Source organism: Anomaloglossus baeobatrachus, unplaced genomic scaffold (assembly GCF_048569485.1).
Source record: "Anomaloglossus baeobatrachus isolate aAnoBae1 unplaced genomic scaffold, aAnoBae1.hap1 Scaffold_393, whole genome shotgun sequence".
Taxonomy (NCBI): Eukaryota; Metazoa; Chordata; class Amphibia; order Anura; family Aromobatidae; genus Anomaloglossus; species Anomaloglossus baeobatrachus.
The window spans coordinates 218001-239067 of record NW_027443269.1 but is presented as its reverse complement, the minus strand read 5'-3'; the positions used below and the strand labels follow the sequence as shown (position 1 = coordinate 239067).

Genomic DNA, 21067 nt, shown 5'->3' with positions numbered 1-21067 from the left:
CATAGCCGAAGATCTAACCAAACATTGCACCAAAGAACATGGAGAGATCCCTAATCTATATGGTGTCATAGTAGTAATCCCTATAATGCAGAGTAGAAAGGCAATTTCCAGCACAATCTGTGCTGCAATAAAACCAAAAGTTTATTCCAGGGATTAAAATTTTAGCAGGATCCATTTTAAAGCCGACATGTTTCGGGCAAGATGTGACCTTACTCATAGCACAAACAGAAAATGGAAGGACTCATTTATATACAAATATATTAAGTGTAAAAAAAAAACCACAGCCCAATCATTGCATAGGATGAATTAACCAATTGTACACATTCCCAACTACGTAGGGTTAACCAAACCAGGTGTGCTGGAAGCTAATTATATAGTATGAAATAAAACATAAACGGTTCAGTTAACATTATATACATAAAGCAGAGCTGATCATTGCACAAACATTGTATAGAATTGTTTCTTATACTTTATTGTAAACCCAGGTTTCAGGTTCAGTCCCCCTGGTCCTCTGGTATCTAATGTGAGAATCCAGAAAGCCTCTCCCGATAATGAAGCTTCTGCCATCTCCCACCTGTAGCCGGATTAGAGACTTCTTCTATACCTGCCCGGTCTGCATTGTGTGCGGTCACAAAGTGTCACCCGCACCCGAATACCAACTGTTCCTATTATTTATATTGGCTTTATGTTCCGCTATTCGCTTTTTAGTGTTTCCAATAGTACAACCAATATATCTTTTCTGGCAGATGGTGCATTCAATGGAGTAAATAACGTGATGTGAGTCACAGTTTATGAAATCCTTTATATTATAAATCGCACCTTGAAATGATGAGAAATCCAAGTCACGGTTCATCACATATTTGCACACATTACACCGGAACCAGGGCATTTATGATCCCTTTACTGGAGATTCGGGTGGATTTACTAGAGGTGGACTGAAAAGACTAGGAGATGAAATGTTTCCCAAGGATCTACCCCCCCTAACAACACATCTACACCCACCCTGAATAATGTTTCCCAGGGTCTCGTCCTGACTAACCACAGATAGATATTTAGAGAGAATTATTTTATTTTATTAATTTGTAAGCTATATGGGGCGCTAAATGTTAATAATAAATCTCCATTTGTACGATCTGTACGGCCAACTCTACCCAGTAAAGACTTTTGATTTTTTACTTGAATCACTAAACGTAGATTTTCGGGTTTTTTATTATAACCGCGATCAATAAGTCTGCGTCTGATGACTGCGCTTTCATCTGAGAAAGCAGAATCATCTGAACATATGTGACGAGCGTGTGTAAACTCACCGGAGGGTATAGCCTTGATGGTGTGTGCGGGATGACAGCTGGAAGATTGCAATAGAGTATTGCCTGTTACTATTTTCCTAAATAAGGATGTCCACACTCTGCCTGTACTGGGAACCCCTTCTAAAATGATATCCAAAAAGGGGATTTTGGTCTCTGCACCCTCAAATATGATCCCCAAATTACAATCATTATTGTTAAGGAAAGCGGCACAGTTGTGTAAACAGTAAAGGCCGCTTTACACCCTGCGATCTCGATAGCGTGCGTACCCGCCCCCATCGGTTGTGCATTACGGGCAAATCGCTGCCCGTGGCGTACAGCATCGCTCAAACCCGTCACACGTACTTACCTTCCTAGCGACGTCGCTGTTACCGGTGAACCGCCTTCTTTCTAAGGGGGGCGGTTCGTTCGGCGTCACAGCAACGTCACTAAGCGGCAGCCCAATAGAAGCGGAGGGGCGGAGATGAGCGGGCAGAACATCCCGCCCACCTCCTTCCTTCCTCATTGCGGGCGGTCGCAGGTAAGGTGAGGTTCCTCGTTCCTGCGGTGTCACACGTAGCGATGTGTGCTGCCGCAGGAACGACGAACAACCTGCGTCCTGCAACAGCAACGATATTTGGAAATGGAGGAGCGTGTCAACGAGCAACGATAAGGTGAGTATTTTTGCTTGTTAGCGGTCGCTAGTACATGTCACATGCAACGACGTCGCTAACGAGGCTGGATGTGCGTCACAAATTCCGTGACCCCCAACGACTTCGCGTTAGCGATGTCGTTGCGTGTAAAGTGGCCTTAAGTCGTCCATATAGCGACCATACCAAACGATTTCACCAGAAAATGAATGGTTGATGACATATATAAATCTCTCCTCCCACCATGCCATGTACAGAATGGCGAGAGACGGGAAGAATCTGGACCCCATTGGAGCTCCTTCCAACTGTAAATAAAATGTAGAGTCAAAGAAAAATAATTGTGACTTCATAAATATTCCAACACCATGATTATACATTACCTTCATCCAAAAACGAAGTGTATTTTTCTAAATGAAAGCTGATTGCTTGTTTCACCAAATGATGGAGTTTAGTAGAATATAAGTCACATCACAACTAAAGAATGAAAAATGTCTCTCCCATATAAATTTATCAACAATATTAAGAACTGAAGTGCTGTCTCTCAAAAAACCAGAAATCCTGGTGACCAAAGGTCCCATGTGTTCATCAAGCCACCACTCAGGGCTTCATTCAGAGAGCCTATTCCTGCAATAATAGGGCGTAATGGTGGGGGAATCACACGTATGTGTTAGGTAAGTCACGAAATACTGGAATTATCGGCTGTTCAGGAATGAGATATTTCTTATATTTATCCTTAAATATCCCCAAGGCTTTACCCTCCTCAACCAATTTAGAGAGTGTATCTTTTTCACACCAACATTGGATCAAATGGCAACTTCCTATACCAGTGATGGCGAACCTATGGCACGCGTGCCACCAGGGGCACGTAGAGCCCATTCTGCTGGTACGCGTGCTGCCGCTTTGATCTGCTGGTGCAGTCGCGCCGGCAGATCAAAGCTGTGTTGGAGCGGAGGGACATTTCTCCTCGCTCTGACACTTCTTCTCTCCCAGGCCGCAGGTTTGTTGCCTAAGAGACGGAGGAGCGTCAGTGAGCAGCGCCGGTGTAATGACGTCTTCTGGCCGCGTGGGAACTGAGGACCCAGCAGCGCGCAGCGGGGGAGCGTGTGCAGGAAGGTGAGTTGTGTGTTGCTTTTTTTTTTATATATATATATACAGTCATATGAAAAAGTTTGGGCACCCCTATTGATGTTAACCTTTTTTTCTTTATAACAATTTGGGTTTTTGCAACAGCTATTTCAGTTTCATATATCTAATAACTGATGGACTGAGTAATATTTCTGGATTGAAATGAGGTTTATTGTACTAACAGAAAATGTGCAATCCGCATTTAAACAAAATTTGACCGGTGCAAAAGTATGGGCACCTCAACATAAAAGTGACATTAATATTTTGTAGATCCTCCTTTTGAAAAAATAACAGCCTCTAGTCGTTTCCTGTAGCTTTTAATAAGTTCCTGGATCCTGGATGAAGGTATTTTTGACCATTCCTGTTTACAAAACAATTCCAGTTCAGTTAAGTTTGATGGACGCCGAGCATGGACAGCACGCTTCAAATCATCCCACAGATTTTCAATGATATTCAGGTCTGGGGACTGGGATGGACATTCCAGAACATTGTAATTGTTCCTCTGCATGAATGCCTGAGTAGATTTGGAGCAGTGTTTTGGATCATTGTCTTGCTGAATTATCCATCCCCTGCGTATCTTCAACTTCGTCACTGATTCTTGCACATTATTGTCAAGAATCTGCTGATACTGAGTTGAATCCATGCGACCCTCGACTTTAACAAGATTTCCGATGCCGGCATTGGCCACACAGCCCCAAAGCATGATGGAACCTCCACCAAATTTAACTGTGGGTAGCAAGTGCTTTCCTTGGAATGCCGTGTTTTTTTGCCTCCATGCATAACGCCTTTTTGTATGACTAAATAACTCAATCTTTGTTTCATCAGTCCACAGGACCTTCTTCCAAATTGTAACTGGCTTGTCCAAATGTGCTTTTGCATACCTCAGGCGACTGTTTGTGGCGTGCTTGCAGAAATGACTTCTTTCGCATCACTCTCCCATACAGCTTCTCCTTGTGCAACGTGCACTGTATTGTTGACCGATGCACATTGACACCATCTGCAACAAGATGAAGCTGCAGGTCTTTGGAGGTGGTCTGTGGATTGTCCTTGACTGTTCTCACCATTCTTCTTCTCTGCCTTTCTGATATTTTTCTTGGCCTGCCACTTCTGGGCTTAACAAGAACTGTACCTGTGTTCTTCCATTTCCTTACTATGTTCCTCACAGTGGAAACTGACAGTTTAAATCTCTGAGACAACTTTTTGTGTCCTACCCCTGAACAACTATGTTGAATAATCTTTGTTTTCAGATCATTTGAGAGTTGTTTTGAGGAGCCCATGATGCCACTCTTCATAGGAGATTCAAATAGGAGAACAACTTGCAAGTGGCCACCTTAAATACCTTTTCTCATGATTGGATACACCTGCCTATGAAGTTCAAAGCTCAATGAGGTTACAAAACCAATTTAGTGCTTCAGTAAGTCAGTAAAAAGTAGTTAAGAGTGTTCAAATCAAGAAATTGATAAGGGTGCTCATACTTTTGCACCGGTCAACTTTTTTTTAAACGCGGATTGCACATTTTCTGTTAGTACAATCAACCTCATTTCAATTCAGAAATATTACTCAGTCCATCAGTTATTAGATATATGAAACTGAAATAGCTGTTGCAAAAACCCAAATTGTTATAAAGAAAAAAGGTTAACATTAATAGGGGTGCCCAAACTTTTTCATATGACTGTAACTTGTGTGCAGCTGTGCCAAGGTGGGGATGAGGAGGCCAGTGCCAGCATGGGGGGAGAACACGCATGCCAGCATGGGGGGGGAACATACATACCAGCATGGGGGGGAACATACATGCCAGCATGGGGGGGAGAACACATGCCAGCATGGGGGGGGGCATACATGCCAGCATGGGGGGAGAACACACATGCCAGCATGGGGCTGGGGAACACACATGCCAGCATGGGGGGGAAGGGGAACATACATGCCAGCATGGGGGGGAACATGCATGCCAGCATGGGGAAAACATGCATGCCAGGATGGAGGAAACATGCATGCCAGGATGGGGAAAACATGCATGCCAGGATGGGGGGAAACATGCATGCCAGGATGGGGGGAAACATGCATGCCAGCATGGGGAAAACATGCATGCCAGGATGGGGAGAAACATGCATGCCAGGATGGGGAAAACATGCATGCCAGGATGGGGGGAAACATGCATGCCAGGATGGGGGGGAAACATGCATGTTAGGATGGGGGAAACATGCTTGCCAGAATGGGGGGAAACATGCATGCCAGGATGGGGGGAAACATGCTTGCCAGAATGGGGGAAAACATGCATGCCAGGATGGGGAGAAACATGCATGCCAGGATGGAGGAAACATACATGCCAGGATGGGGAAAACATAGATGCCAGGATGGGGAAACATGCATGCCAGGATGGGGAAAACATACATGCCAGGATGGAGGAAACATACATGCCAGGATGGGGAACAATGCATGCTGTCACGCTCCCCGGCTCCCCTGCCATGCTCCCCGGCCCCTCTGCTTTGCTTACCGGCTCCCCTGCCATGCTTCCCTGCTCTCAGGTCGCGCTCCGCCGCTCCCGTGCCAGGCCTCCCGGTCCCCCGCTCCACAGCCTTCCTGCTCCATCGCCTGCGGTCCCCAGGCAGCCCGGTCCCCGCTCCCGGCGCCCGTCGGCAACTCTGCCTCAGCCCGGTTCTCCTGCTTCCTACTCACCGCTCCCTCCTCTGGCTTCTGGCACCCGGGCCTCGCGCATGCGCATTAGAGCGCGCGCGCGGTCATTGACCCTCTCTTAAAGGGCCAGCACCTAGAAACAGGAAATTGCATAGACAGGTACAGGGTATATTAAGATTCACTTTCCTGGTGGGCGGGGCCTGTTCTACGTGTTTAGCAAGCTAGTGTTCAGGTCCCCTATTGCTTTGCCTTGTGCTTTGCCTGTATTAACCCTGTCCTGTCTCGTAGAGCCTGTCCTGCCACGCCAGGCGCTCCGAACCACGCTCTTTCCCGTACCCTGACGGTGACTTCGGCGGATGTGCCACCACCTCTACAGCTCCGCCAGTCTCCAGTCCCTGGCTCCGTTTGGTGACCCGTCCCATCGCTCAGCAGGTTCCGGATCCCGCCTGACCTTACCACCTGGCCTCGGACTCTGAGCCTTGTCACCCGGACTACCGTCCAGAACTCCATCCACCTTTCCTGCTCCCCTACGGACTGTCTGACTACCACCAGTGCTTTGGCTACTGTGCACCCAGATCCTCTGGCGGGGTGACCTGCCTGGCTGCCTCCTCAAGGGAAACCGGTGTACGGCCCAGAGGTTCCACCACCCGGACGTAACAGCTAGAACAGGCCATGGATCCCGCCGAAGCACTAGTGGCCCTGCAGCAGGAACTCATACGACAGCGCGAGACCCAGACCCGCATGCTGAACTTCATGTCTTCTGTGGATACCCGCCTGAACACGCTACAAGCAACGGCCACGTCCTTGGCATCTCAGGTTTCCACTGCACAATCCACGGCCGCAGCTCCCGTGGCAGCCTCCTCGGATGCTTCCAAGCTTCGTTTGGCCTCACCACCCCGGTACGCCGGAGATGCCAAGACCTGCAGGGGATTCATAAATCAATGCTCCCTCCACTTCAAGCTGCTGCCGCACCTTTTTGCCTCTGACCAAGCCAAGGTCGCGTTCATGATGTCCCATCTAGAGGGAGAGGCACTGGCCTGGATGAACCCCTTGTGGGAGAAGGAGGATCCGGTGACCACTGACATCCAGGAATTCCTGCAGGCTTTTCGTAACACCTTTGACGAGCCCGGACGCACCACTGCCTCTGCTTCATCCCTCCTCCGGCTACGTCAAGGGACTCTGACGGTGGGCCAATATGCTATTCGTTTCCGCACCTTGGCCTCGGAACTCGGGTGGAACAACGAGGCCCTAACCGCCGCCTTCTGGGAAGGACTCTCGGGTCGCATTAAAGATGAGCTGGCTGGTCGTGACGTGCCTTCCACCCTGGATGCCCTGATTGCTCTAGCGACTCGCGTGGATCTTCGCTTTCAGGAACGATCCAAAGAGGTGTCCCGCGAGAGGCGTCCAATACGGCACTCCTCCCCACCACAGAAGTCCATCGCTCCCCAGTTGGCGTCACCTGGCGCGTCTACCTAGGAGCCCATGCAGATTGACCGCCTGAGGCAGTCGGAGCAACGCCGAGCAGAACAACTAGCAAAGGGTCTCTGCTTCTACTGCGGTGATGGCTCACACCTGCTACGCTCTTGTCCCGAGAAGCCGGGAAACTCCAAAGCCTAGGCTTGGTAGGAGAGGCCACCCTAGGTGCTGGGACTCTCTCAGACTCCGTTACCTGGACTATTCAAGTCACTACAGAAGAGACCCGGTTCACGGCAGAGGCGTATCTCGATTCCGGAGCAGCAGGCAACTTCATCCAGCAGGCCACGGTAGATATGTACCAGGTGCCTGTCCTCCCACTAGAGAAACCGCTGGTGATCGCCTCTGTAGATGGGAGACCCCTCTCTGACACCGTCTCACTGATCACCAAGCCTGTGGAAGTACGGATCGGTGCTCTGCACACCGAGAAGATCACCTTCTACGTCCTCCCGCGCATGTCTCATCAGATCCTGCTGGGACTCCCATGGTTACGGACACACGAACCGTCGGTCAGCTGGAGTACAGGTGAAATCACCCGATGGGGCTCCTCGTGCCATGAGAGATGTCTGAAAACCATCCAGCCCGTTCGACGCCCTCCGGTTCCAGAGTCTCTACCAGGACTGCCTTCTGCCTACTGGTTCTTCTCGGACGTATTTGATAAAAAGGAGTCAGAGGTACTACCGCCTCATCGTCCCTACGACTGCGCCATCGATTTACTGCCAGGAACCACGCGTCCTAGAGGAAGAATATACCCCTTGTCCCCTGCTGAAACACAAGCTATGTCTGCCTATATTACCGAGAGCCTGGCAACGGGGTTCATTCGGAGGTCCTCATCCCCTGCCGGAGCAGGGTTTTTCTTCGTCAAGAAGAAGGAAGGTGATCTGCTCCCTTGCATTGACTACCGGGGATTAAACCAGATCACCGTAAAGAACAAATACCCTCTGCCGCTTATCCCCGAACTATTCGATCGGCTCCGAGGAGCCCGTGTATTCACCAAGTTGGACCTCCGTGGGGCCTATAACCTGGTTCGCATTCGCTCTGGAGACGAATGGAAAACCGCATTCAACACTCGGGATGGGCACTACGAGTATTGTGTCATGCCCTTTGGTCTGTGTAATGCTCCGGCAGTCTTACAAGAACTGGTGAACGACGTGTTCAGAGATCTCCTCTATGTCTGTGTCGTGGTATATCTGGATGACATCCTGGTCTTCTCTCCGGATCTACAGACCCACAGAGAAAACGTGCAGTTAGTTCTCCAGAGGCTTAGAGAAAACCGTCTGTACGCCAAGTACGAGAAATGCATCTTTGAGAAGTCGTCTCTTCCCTTCCTGGGTTATGTAATCTCGGACACTGGCCTGCAGATGGATCCTGAGAAAGTGTCTGCCATCATCAACTGGCCTCCTCCTTCCGGACTGAAGGCTATCCAACGCTTTCTCGGCTTTGCGAACTATTATCGGCAATTCATCCCGCATTTCTCTGCCTTGACTGCGCCTCTCTCTGCCTTGACTAAGAAAGGAGCTAATCCTAAGGACTGGCCCCCGGCGGCTGATGCCGCGTTCTGCTCCTTGAAACAGGCGTTTGCTTCTTCCCCGGTTCTCCATCGCCCTGAATTGAACCGACAGTTCACCTTGGAGGTGGATGCCTCTTCCTCAGGAGCCGGGGCAGTGTTGATGCAGAACTCCCCCTCCTGCAAGATGGTCACTTGTGGATTCTTTTCCAAGAGCTTCTCGGCACCCGAACGCAACTACACCATCGGGGATCGGGAGCTACTGGCCGTGAAGCTTGCCTTGGAGGAATGGCGCTACCTCTTGGAGGGAGCAGTATACCCTGTAATCATATACACGGACCACAAGAATCTGGAGTACCTGCGGTCAGCCCAAAGACTGAACCCACAACAAGCCCGCTGGTCCTTGTTTTTTGCTCGATTTGATTTCCAACTCCATTTTCGGCCTGCGGACAAGAACGTGCGGGCAGACGCGTGGTCCAGGTCCTTCGTGCCCGTGGAGTTGGAGGAGGAAACGTTCCAGCCCATCATCAACCCCAGCAAAATCATTCCGGTGAATCCTGTCGCTTTAACTCAGATACCCCCTGGGAAAACCTATGTCTCAGATACTGACAGACAGAGAGTCCTGCACTGGGGCCATGCCTCGAAGATCGCCGGCCATGCTGGTCAGAAGAAGACTTGGAGTACGATTGTCCGTCACTACTGATGGCCGTCCCTCCGTAAAGACGTCACAACCTTCGTCTCAGCCTGTCCGTCCTGTGCCCGGAACAAGACACCCAAGCACCTACCATATGGACGTCTCCTGCCTCTGCCCATTCCTTCCGTTCCGTGGCAACATATCGCAATGGACTTCATTACGGACTTACCCTTATCCTCCGGACACACAGTCATATGGGTTGTGGTGGACCGTTTCTCAAAAATGGCTCACTTCATTCCCATGGCCGGGCTGCCCTCTGCCCAGGAGCTAGCTGACTCCTTCATCCAACATATATTCCGATTGCATGGCTTTCCCGCACACATTGTGTCCGACAGAGGAACTCAGTTTACCGCGCGCTTCTGGAGGGCCCTCTGCAAACATCTGGGAGTATCTCTGGACTTTTCTTCGGCCTACCATCCTCAGTCGAATGGGCAAGTGGAGCGGGTCAATCAAATCCTGACCTCCTTCCTGCGCCACTACGTTAATGCCCATCACGATGACTGGTCCACGCTTCTTCCTTGGGCTGAGTTCTCCCACAACCATCACATCAGCGAGTCCACCTCCAGCTCTCCATTCCGAGTCGTTTACGGACTTCAGCCTTCTGTTCCATTGCCAGTATCCTCGGCTTCCGATGTCCCCGCAGCAGATGCTCTGGTCCAGGACTTCTCAGCCATATGGAGCTCTGTCAAGACCTCCCTTGAGCGTGCTTCTTTGCGGATGAAGAGACATGTGGACAAGAGGCGCCTGGATCCCCCGTGTTTCTCCCCTGGTGATCTGGTCTGGCTTGCATCCAAGTATGTCCGATTGAAGTTGCCATCGTACAAGTTGGGTCCTCGTTACATCGGGCCGTTTAAAGTCATCAGCAAGATCAATGCAGTCTCCTACAAGCTGCAGCTCCCGGCCACGATGCGGATACCCAACTCTTTCCATGTCTCCTTGCTCAAGCCTGTTGTCCTTGGTCCCTTCTCCGCTGATGCCGGTACTGCTCCTCCTCCCATCGCTGACGATGACATCTATGCGGTAAGGGATATCGTGGCCATGAAGACCGTACGAGGTCGGCAGTATTTCCTGGTGGACTGGGCGGGGTATGGTCCCGAGGATAGGTCCTGTGAGCCCCGGGAGAATGTTGGCACTCCTCTGATTCGTGCCTTCCTGTCCCGGTTGCGGGGAGGGGGGCGTGGGGGAGGGGGTACTGTCACGCTCCCCGGCTCCCCTGCCATGCTCCCCGGCCCCTCTGCTTTGCTTACCGGCTCCCCTGCCACGCTTCCCCGCTCTCAGGTCGCGCTCTGCTGCTCCCGTGCCAGGCCTCCCGGTCCCCCGCTCCACAGCCTTCCTGCTCCATCGCCTGCGGTCCCCAGGCAGCCCGGTCCCCGCTCCCGGCGCCCGTCGGCAACTCTGCCTCAGCCCGGCTCTCCTGCTTCCTACTCACCGCTCCCTCCTCTGGCTTCTGGCACCCGGGCCTCGCGCATGCGCATTAGGGCGCGCGCGCGGTCAATGACCCTCTCTTAAAGGGCCAGCACCTAGAAACAGGAAATTGCATAGACAGGTACAGGGTATATTAAGATTCACTTTCCTGGTGGGCGGGGCCTGTTCTACGTGTTTAGCAAGCTAGTGTTCAGGTCCCCTATTGCTTTGCCTTGTGCTTTGCCTGTATTAACCCTGTCCTGTCTCGTAGAGCCTGTCCTGCCACGCCAGGCGCTCCGAACCACGCTCTTTCCCGTACCCTGACGGTGACTTCGGCGGATGTGCCACCACCTCTACAGCTCCGCCAGTCTCCAGTCCCTGGCTCCGTTTGGTGACCCGTCCCATCGCTCAGCAGGTTCCGGATCCCGCCTGACCTTACCACCTGGCCTCGGACTCTGAGCCTTGTCACCCGGACTACCGTCCAGAACTCCATCCACCTTTCCTGCTCCCCTACGGACTGTCTGACTACCACCAGTGCTTCGGCTACCGTGCACCCAGATCCTCTGGCGGGGTGACCTGCCTGGCTGCCTCCTCAAGGGAAACCGGTGTACGGCCCAGAGGTTCCACCACCCGGACGTAACACATGCCAGGATGGAGAAACATATATGCCAAGATGGAGGAAACATGCATGCCAGGATGGGGAAAACATACATACCAGGATGGAGGAAACATACATGCCAGGATGGAGGAAACATGCCACGATAGGGTACATTTACCAGGAAGGGGAACATTTACCAGGATGGGGAACATGTTAAGATGGGGAATATTTACCAGGATGGGGAACATTTACCAGGAAGGGGAACATACCAGGAAGGTGGACATTTACCAGGATGGGGGTACATGCTAGGAAGGGGGACATTTACCTGGATGGGGTACATTAACCAGGATTGGGAACATTTACCAGGATGGAGGACATTTACCAGAAATGGGGTACATGTCGGTATGGGGGAACATTTACAAGGATGGGCAATATGTTAGGATGGGGTACATTTGCCAGCATGGGGGAACATGCCAGAATGGGGTACATTTACCAGGATGGGGAACATTTACCAGGATGAGTTATATTTACCAGGATGGGGCCATGATGGGGACAAATATACCAGAATGTAGGAAATATATATCAGGATGGGGGACGTGTTTACCAAGAAATGGCCCAGGAAGGGGGACATAACTACACAATGAAAGGGAAGGGGATCAACTCGTACTTCTTTATGGGATTTCAAGATGTTCAGACTTTGAAATGTAGATCTGGATTACAGGGTGACATCTGATTGCATTCCATGCTAAAATCTCTGTCTAATATGCTGCAATTTTTTCCAGAAAGATCAATCCAACTGCTGTGTCTAGAAAGGGCAGGGGCTCAGCTTCAATGTATGGTAAGTATGCATGAGCGTGATGCCCCCCGCTGAGGAGAAGAGAAGACTGCAAAGGTAAGGTTACAATCAATTATTTACATGATAGGATTGGTTAAACACAAAAGGAGGAAGGGCACCAACCCGTGGGATCTCCAGGTATACAAGAAGCTATGCCAATTGGAAAAGAAGAAAGGTATACCAGATACGGGATCACCACAAAATCAAGTTTTATAAGAAAATTACTTTATTGTACAAAAACCACAAGTCTCCAAACCGGGAGCGTAGCACACACAGAGGATGGTTAAAAACACTTAAAAAAGCCTATGGCATGATACATCTGACACATTGGGAAACATTAATACATGTATGGATATGTATAAATATACAATACCAATAAATTCTCCTTATGCACAATAAATATTTGAAACACAATTACACATTATATGTGATACATTGGCTTTGTAGTTTGGTTAATATTAAGTAGCACAGTCAGTTTTGGTATACCACAGAAAAGAGGATTATAACACCATTAGTGATATGGCAAGCTACATAGGGTCCCCAAGAAATTATATAAATGGTTGCTATGCTATAGAGAAACACAGTATCAAATCCTGGGGTCCTGAGCAGTATAGCCAGCTGCGTAGTTCTGACTGTGACAACATCAACACATAGTAACCAGTGATCTACTATCACCTGAGACAGACCAGAGCATTATGCCTGCACAAAGCATTAGGATATCCCAGTCTATACTCACTATCTGTAAGATATCAATAAGATGGAAAAAACCATGTAAGTGGAAGTGGCATAAGGAGAAGGGTTTCCCAATGGAATGACCCCACGCGTATCGCCACCTCTAAGGGTGGCTTCCTCAGGGGAAAGAGAAAAGCTGTGCATTCCTTCCTCATGTGTCATATATAAAGAGAATGTATTAACACTCACCAGTAACGCAGCTGGAGAGTCTCATGTGCTTGCAGCATTCTGATGGTAGCCGCCATCTTGTTTGAGTCACATGACATGAAAAGTGCAACCCCCAGCACGTACTGCGCATGCGCCGACCGTCAAAGCGGGCAGCGCTCACAAAATCATCATCGCACACCGTTAAGCATGCTAGCTGCAGATGTATAATATGGCGGCGCTTGAATATAATCCTTATTATCTGTGCAGACTTATGCAGCGCCAGCAATCCGATTTACATCACATGACAAAGAGGGAGCCGCCTCCATCTCACACTGCGCATGCGCCGGACATAAAAGCTTATAGCGCTATCTAATCACATTCCTACCCGGCGCATAACGCTATGGCTACTACATATAGGCCTATAATATAGGAGCGCCTCTAATATATACACATATGCAGGTTCATACATCGCAAGCGCAGGAGGTCACTATTGTTTCTCCATATATGCAGCTTTCAGCAGATTCAGCAGATACAGTAGCGCTCAGTCATCAAGCGTGGAGTAGATGGTACACAATATTATTAACCTTTTGAGAGGTATAATCAGATATGAACAGAATAAATCTCTGTTCCTATCTCACAGGAAAAGTTTCGTTATTGATCATACCAATTTATAAAGTGCAGGTACAGAGAGTCACTCAACCCTCTCATAATGTGCAGTTTCCAGCGGGTACTAAGACTCATCTTGACAAGTGCAAAAGTGAATAATGCACAATATTAGACCTTTGGGGGGTATACTTATAAACAAAATAAGTCTCTGGCCCTCTCTCACAGAGAAGATAAGGTCCAAGACAAAGCTCTAGTCCCAACGGATTAACATATTACTCTAGCGAGTACATGCATATACATCCCATTAATGTGTAGGCAGAGTCAGGTCTGTAATCCATTAATCTGCCCTAATAATAAAGCAAATTAAAAGGATACCCAGTACATTACAATGAGACAGGAAACTAGAGTCCGAGGAATGAGCACACAACCCAGACGAGTACATGTATCCATATCCTATTGGTGTATAGGTAGAATGATATATACATTTACGAACTATTATTTTCCCAAGAGGAAACTAGAGAGATATCAGATATAGTATGGTAGGGAGATTACTTGCAAAACCCAAAGAACAAAGTATTATCATGAGCACTAGGCTCAATGCGAATGTGCAATACCATAAAAGATTGAATCCCTGTTTGGGATAATTATTGACGACTCAAAGAGTGGGTATCCCGAATATATTGATCAAACCATCCTCAAAGGGAATAACATTTATGTGAAACACAAAATAGAGAAAACCACAAAATTGTGGACACCAAGCATGTATAGGGGAATCCGCACCTGAACATGTAAGGCTTATAGGTCAAGATCATGTGAAATAAATATTACTCAATAGGCTTGTACAGGACCTAGTTTGATACAAGCCCAATCCAACGAGGCTATAGTAGTAAATAACACCTAAAGGAAAGGGTGTAGTATGGACCCTTCCCAATGTCTGCAGGTCCCAACATGAGGACACACAGAGAGTATAGCACTTAGTCCCAGGTCCATAGTTGTAATTCCTTCATCCTTGTAGCATAGAGTTATAGACCAAAGTCCCTGTTTATCCTTTCTTTCCATGGCACCATGTTTAGGTTATTGTCCCTAGGATTCAGCCAAGGCGTCTACAATGCTCCATCGAGACAGGCCTAATGGCACCGAATAGAGAAGAAGCGATCCTAGGGATTTGGCCCGGTATCCTCTTTGCTTCCTGTTTCCAATTATCTTTCATCTTTGTTGTCCTTCCTTCTTCTTCACTTGATCAAATTGCTCTTCTTGACAGGTACAGGAAACTAATAAAAAGAGGAAACGGACAAGATGAAGAAATTTATGCAAACCCACAGTTTCAGATGATGTTATAAAATCCGGTATAAAGTAACTCCTCGTTCAGACCATCTGGAGCCAAGCTCTTAAGGGTGTATATCCTTCGGGATTCCTTATGTAAGAGCTCCTTGGTACAGTTCCCACCCCTAAGGTTCTGTTTGACGGAGTCAACAATAAGGACCTTAATTGTGTTGTATCGCCCCCCATGATGGGTGAGAAAGTGGGCAGCCACTGAGGTGAGCACTTTGCCCTTCTTTAGGTCCGTACTGGCCGTGTTAATACTTGAGAAGTGCTGTTGAACCCTCCTTCTTACCTCTTGCGTGGTTTCGCCTACATACACTTTAGGGCAGCTGCAAATAAGGACATATACTGCATTCCTGGTCCGGCAGTTGTAATATGCCCCAGAAGTGATTCGCCTAGGAGGAATCGATAAGGAGATATGGTCACCAGCCACCATGTAAGGACACACTGTGCATGCTCCACAGGGAAAGGTTCCTCTCAATTTAACACCTGTGCCCAAACTCTGTTTTGGTCTAGTAAAGTGGCTACTGGAGAGAATGCCCCGTAAATTCTGGGCTTTCCTTGCTACAAGTCTGGGTTTTTCACCCAAGAAGGGGATCAGCTTTTTATCACTCCGCAAGATGTCCCAGTTGTTGTGAAGCAGACCATAGAGATCTTGCCACTGGTTGTTAAAGGGCGTGATAATACTCACTGTCGCCTGTTTTTTCCGTATTTTCGGTTGGAGTAAAGTTCGCCGTTCCATAGTCTTGCAGGTTTGCAGAGCTCCAGAGACCACTCTCCTCGGATATCCCTTTTTGCAGAATCTGTTGGTCAAATCAAGGGCATGTGACTCGAAATCAATACTTTCACTACAGTTCCTTTTCACCCTCATAAACTGTCCTTTGGGAATACCATTTTTGACATATGTAGGATGAAAGCTGCTATAGTGTAGCAGGCTGTTAGTAGCTGTTGGTTTACGGTATAAGGTCGTGCGAATAGCGCCCTCTACCTTAGTGATCTGGAGATCAAGAAACTCGACTGTCTTGGTGGCAATGCTAGAAGTCAACCTGATATTAAAGATGTTATCATTCAAGGTGGCAATAAAGGATTCGCATTGCTCCAGAGTTCCTGACCAAAAAAACAGAATATCATCGATATACCTAAACCAACGAACCACATTGGTTTTGTATTGTTCCAGAGTATATACCTGTGTCTCCTCCCACCACCCTAAGAAGATGTTAGCATAGGGTGGCGCACAGCAAGCCCCCATAGCGGTCCCGGACGTCTGGCGGTAATACACCCTATCAAACAGGAAATAATTCCTATCCAACACTAGATAGAGTAAGTCCAGAATGAAGGAATCGTGCCTCCTATTCCCAGTTGTTCTATTATCCAGAAAAAAAGAGACTGCCCTTGATCCCAACTCATGGTTGATTGAGGTGTATAGCGATTCCACATCAAGTGTAACCAAAAGGACTTCAGGTGCAACCTCCAGATGTGCCAGTTGGTCAATTAGGTGTGTAGAGTCCCTCACATAGGATGGGGAAGATTGTGCCAGGGGTTGAAGGTAAAAATCCAAGTAGATGCAAGGCCTCTCAAATAGGCCCCCAATTCCTGATACTATTGGCCTGCCCGGAGGTTCCGGACGGCCCTTATGGATTTTGGGTAGCATATAAAATGTTGGTGTCACTGGGTCTTTTGTTGTTAAGAAATTTTTCTCCTTCAAGGTGATAGTACCTTGGTCATGCGCTGCAGACAGAAATCTATCTAGATTCTTTTTGAAAGTACTCGTTGGATCTGACGGTAGTACTGTGTAGCATTCCCTGTTGGACAGCTGTCTCTTCGCCTCCCTGACATACATTTCTGTTGGCCATAACACCACATTCCCCCCCTTATCGGCTTCTTTTATTAAGAACTCCTTGTTGTTTTTCAATTTAGATAAAGTTCGTCTCTCCCCTATGGTTAGATTGTTGGCTCTATTATTATCTGGTTTGAGTTTTTCGATATCTTTACACATTTTATTGAAAAAAATGCCAACAGCCGGACAGAGGCCTGGGGGGGTGTGGCTTGGGACAGAAGTCGTCCTGTAAAGGGAATCTTCTTACCAATTTGTCGCTCGTTCTCCTCCAGGAGGTCCAAAAGATCGTTAAACACCTGGCGATCCTCGGGAGCCAATGTATCGATGAGCTCAGGTCGGCTATAAAGATATTTAAAAGTAAGTTGTCTGCAGAAGAGGTAAATGTCCTTGGTTACAGTGAATTTATCCAATCTACTCATGGGCGCAAAGGATAGTCCCCTGGTGAGTAGATTGGTTTCTACTTCAGACAATTGGTATCCAGAAAGATTCACTATTTGTAAGTCATTCATATTACCTGTTACCAATTCTGCCTCCGGCTCCTTGTTTGCCTCTGCAAGGGTGACCGCCATGGTTGGGCTCTCCTGTTCTTTCTCTTGGTGTTTTGGTTTCCGACGGCCCCTCCTGGTACGCTTTCTGGATCGCTCGTATCGGTGGATAAAAATTCACTAGAGGAGGGTTCAGAGGCCGCCGGAAAACTATTAGGTTCTCGATTAGCTGGTCTACGCCTATTGCCCTTATGCAACCACTTATAGGCCCTGTTCTCAGCGTAATCGCTTCTGTCTCGTTGGAATTTACTCTTTTTGCCCTTAATCATATCTTTCTCGTAACTATCAAGAATATTTTTTAGTTTATTCTGAAACGGGACTACCACTGTTTGTGCGTCTTGCTGTTTTAGTATATGCTCTTTGTTGTTAATCTCTTCTTTCAATTGGGTAAGCAAGGAGCGATCATGCTCAATTAGCATATCCAGAAGTATAGCTGAGCATGCCTGTAGTCCCTGCTCCCATGTAATTCTAAACTGCGTATCGGTCTCCCAAGCAGGGAATATCTGTACTCTCAGACCTCTTGGTGTAATTTTAAGTTTTTTGTATTCCTCTAGGGTTCTAATATTCCACCAAACCTTTACTACTCTCTTGTGTAAGTAAATTAAATTTTGCATAAGTTGTTGGTTCTCATCCTGCGGACTGCCTATTCCACCAGTGGCTCCAGAATTAGGGGCGGCACCAAAAATATCTGAAGATTGACAAGACCAGGCTGCTTCTCTAGCTGCTAGATCCATATGGTTTACTGTATCACAATGTAAATTCTAGTAACTTATCCACACAAAAATAGGTTTAACCAATAAAGGAAAAGGGTGTGCCTCCTTCCAGAAACGGTGCCAATATTGCACCCAAAGAAGGATAAACACAAAAGGAGGAAGGGCACCAACCCGTGGGATCTCCAGGTATACAAGAAGCTATGCCAATTGGAAAAGAAGAAAGGTATACCAGATACGGGATCACCACAAAATCAAGTTTTATAAGAAAATTACTTTATTGTACAAAAACCACAAGTCTCCAAACCGGGAGCGTAGCACACACAGAGGATGGTTAAAAACACTTTAAAAAGCCTATGGCATGATACATCTGACACATTGGGAAACATTAATACAAGTATGGATATGTATAAATATACAATACCAATAAATTCTCCTTATGCACAATAAATATTTGAAACACAATTACACATTATATGTGATACATTGGCTTTGTAGTTTGGTTAATATTAAGTAGCACAGTCAGTTTTGGTATACCACAGAAAAGAGGATTATAACACCATTAGTGATATGGCAAGCTACATAGGGTCCCCAAGAAATTATATAAATGGTTGCTATGCTATAGAGAAACACAGTATCAAATCCTGGGGTCCTGAGCAGTATAGCCAGCTGCGTAGTTCTGACTGTGACAACATCAACACATAGTAACCAGTGATCTACTATCACCTGAGACAGACCAGAGCATTATGCCTGCACAAAGCATTAGGATATCCCAGTCTATACTCACTATCTGTAAGATATCAATAAGATGGAAAAAACCATGTAAGTGGAAGTGGCATAAGGAGAAGGGTTTCCCAATGGAATGACCCCACGCGTATCGCCACCTCTAAGGGTGGCTTCCTCAGGGGAAAGAGAAAAGCTGTGCATTCCTTCCTCATGTGTCATATATAAAGAGAATGTATTAACACTCACCAGTAACGCAGCTGGAGAGTCTTATGTGCTTGCAGCGTTCTGATGGCAGCCGCCATCTTGTTTGAGTCACATGACATGAAAAGTGCAACCCCCAGCTCGTACTGCGCATGCGCCGACCGTCAAGGCGGGCAGCGCTCACAAAATCATCATCGCACACCGTTAAGCATGCTAGCTGCAGATGTATAATATGGTGGCGCTTGAATATAATCCTTATTATCTGTGCAGACTTATGCAGCGCCAGCAATCCGATTTACATCACATGACAAAGAGGGAGCCGCCTCCATCTCACACTGCGCATGCGCCGGACATAAAAGCTTATAGCGCTATCTAATCACATTCCTACCCGGCGCATAACGCTATGGCTACTACATATAGGCCTATAATATAGGAGCGCCTCAAATATATACACATATGCAGGTTCATACATCGCAAGCGCAGGAGGTCACTATTGTTTCTCTATATATGCAGCTTTCAGCAGATTCTGCACATACAGTAGGACTCAGTCATCAAGCGTGGAGTAGATGGTACACAATATTATTAACCTTTTGAGGGGTATAATCAGATATGAACAGAATAAATCTCTGTTCCTATCTCACAGGTAAAGTTTCGTTATTGATCATACCAATTTATAAAGTGCAGGTACAGAGAGTCACTCAACCCTCTCATAATGTGCAGTTTCCAGCGGGTACTAAGACTCATCTTGACAAGTGCAAAAGTGAATAATGCACAATATTAGACCTTTGGGGGGTATACTTATAAACAAAATAAGTCTCTGGCCCTCTCTCACAGAGAAGATAAGGTCCAAGACAAAGCTCTAGTCCCAACGCATCTGTAGCTAGCATGCTTAACGGTGTGCGATGATGATTTTGTAAGCGTTGCCCGCTTTGACGGTCGGCGCATGCGCAGTACGAGCTGGGGGTTGCACTTTTCATGTCATGTGACTCAAACAAGATGGCGGCTGCCATCAGAACGCTGCAAGCACATAAGACTCTCCAGCTGCGTTACTGGTGAGTGTTAATACATTCTCTTTATATATGACACATGAGGAAGGAATGCACAGCTTTTCTCTTTCCCCTGAGGAAGCCACCCTTAGAGGTGGCGATACGCGTGGGGTCATTCCATTGGGAAACCCTTCTCCTTATGCCACTTCCACTTACATGGTTTTTTCCTTCTTATTGATATCTTACAGATAGTGAGTATAGACTGGGATATCCTAATGCTTTGTGCAGGCATAATGCTCTGGTCTGTCTCAGGTGATAGTAGATCACTGGTTACTATGTGTTGATGTTGTCACAGTCAGAACTACGCAGCTGGCTATACTGCTCAGGACCCCAGGATTTGATACTGTGTTTCTCTATAGCATAGCAACCATTTATATAATTTCTTGGGGACCCTATGTAGCTTGCCATATCACTAATGGTGTTATAATCCTCTTTTCTGTGGTATACCAAAACTGACTGTGCTACTTAATATTAACCAAACTACAAAGCCAATGTATCACATATAATGTGTAATTGTGTTTCAAATATTTATTGTGCATAAGGAGAATTTATTGGTATTGTATATTTATACATATCCATACTTGTATTAATGTTTCCCAATGTGTCAGATGTATCATGCCATAGGCTTTTTTAAGTGTTTTTAACCATCCTCTGTGTGTGCTACGCTCCCGGTTTGGAGACTTGAGGTTTTTGTACAATAAAGTAATTTTCTTATAAAACTTGATTTTGTGGTGATCCCGTATCTGGTATACCTTTCTTCTTTTCCAATTATGATAGGATTGGTTGGCACTTCTGAAAAAAAATTGGGTTTAGGGCTACAGTTTGGGCACTCGGCCTGTAAAAGGTTCGCCATGACTGTCCTGTACGTTCTATGATTATTCACAGTTTGTACCTGATCCCGATATAACATGGCGTCCAGAACCACCACAACTCCAGCCGCATCTGATCGTCTGGTGACATTTCTATTCTTTATTTCTTTGATAGCTGTGTA

General features: G+C 47.3%; 1 protein-coding gene across 1 annotated transcript in view; it reads left to right on the top strand.

The window, feature by feature from the left end:
• LOC142276144 (uncharacterized) overlaps positions 1-21067 on the top strand; it is a 165015-nt gene that overhangs the window by 23844 nt on the left and 120104 nt on the right. The window contains 2 exon segments of the mRNA XM_075332600.1: positions 17121-17225; positions 17948-17985. Coding sequence (XP_075188715.1) covers positions 17121-17225; positions 17948-17985 — 143 coding nt within the window.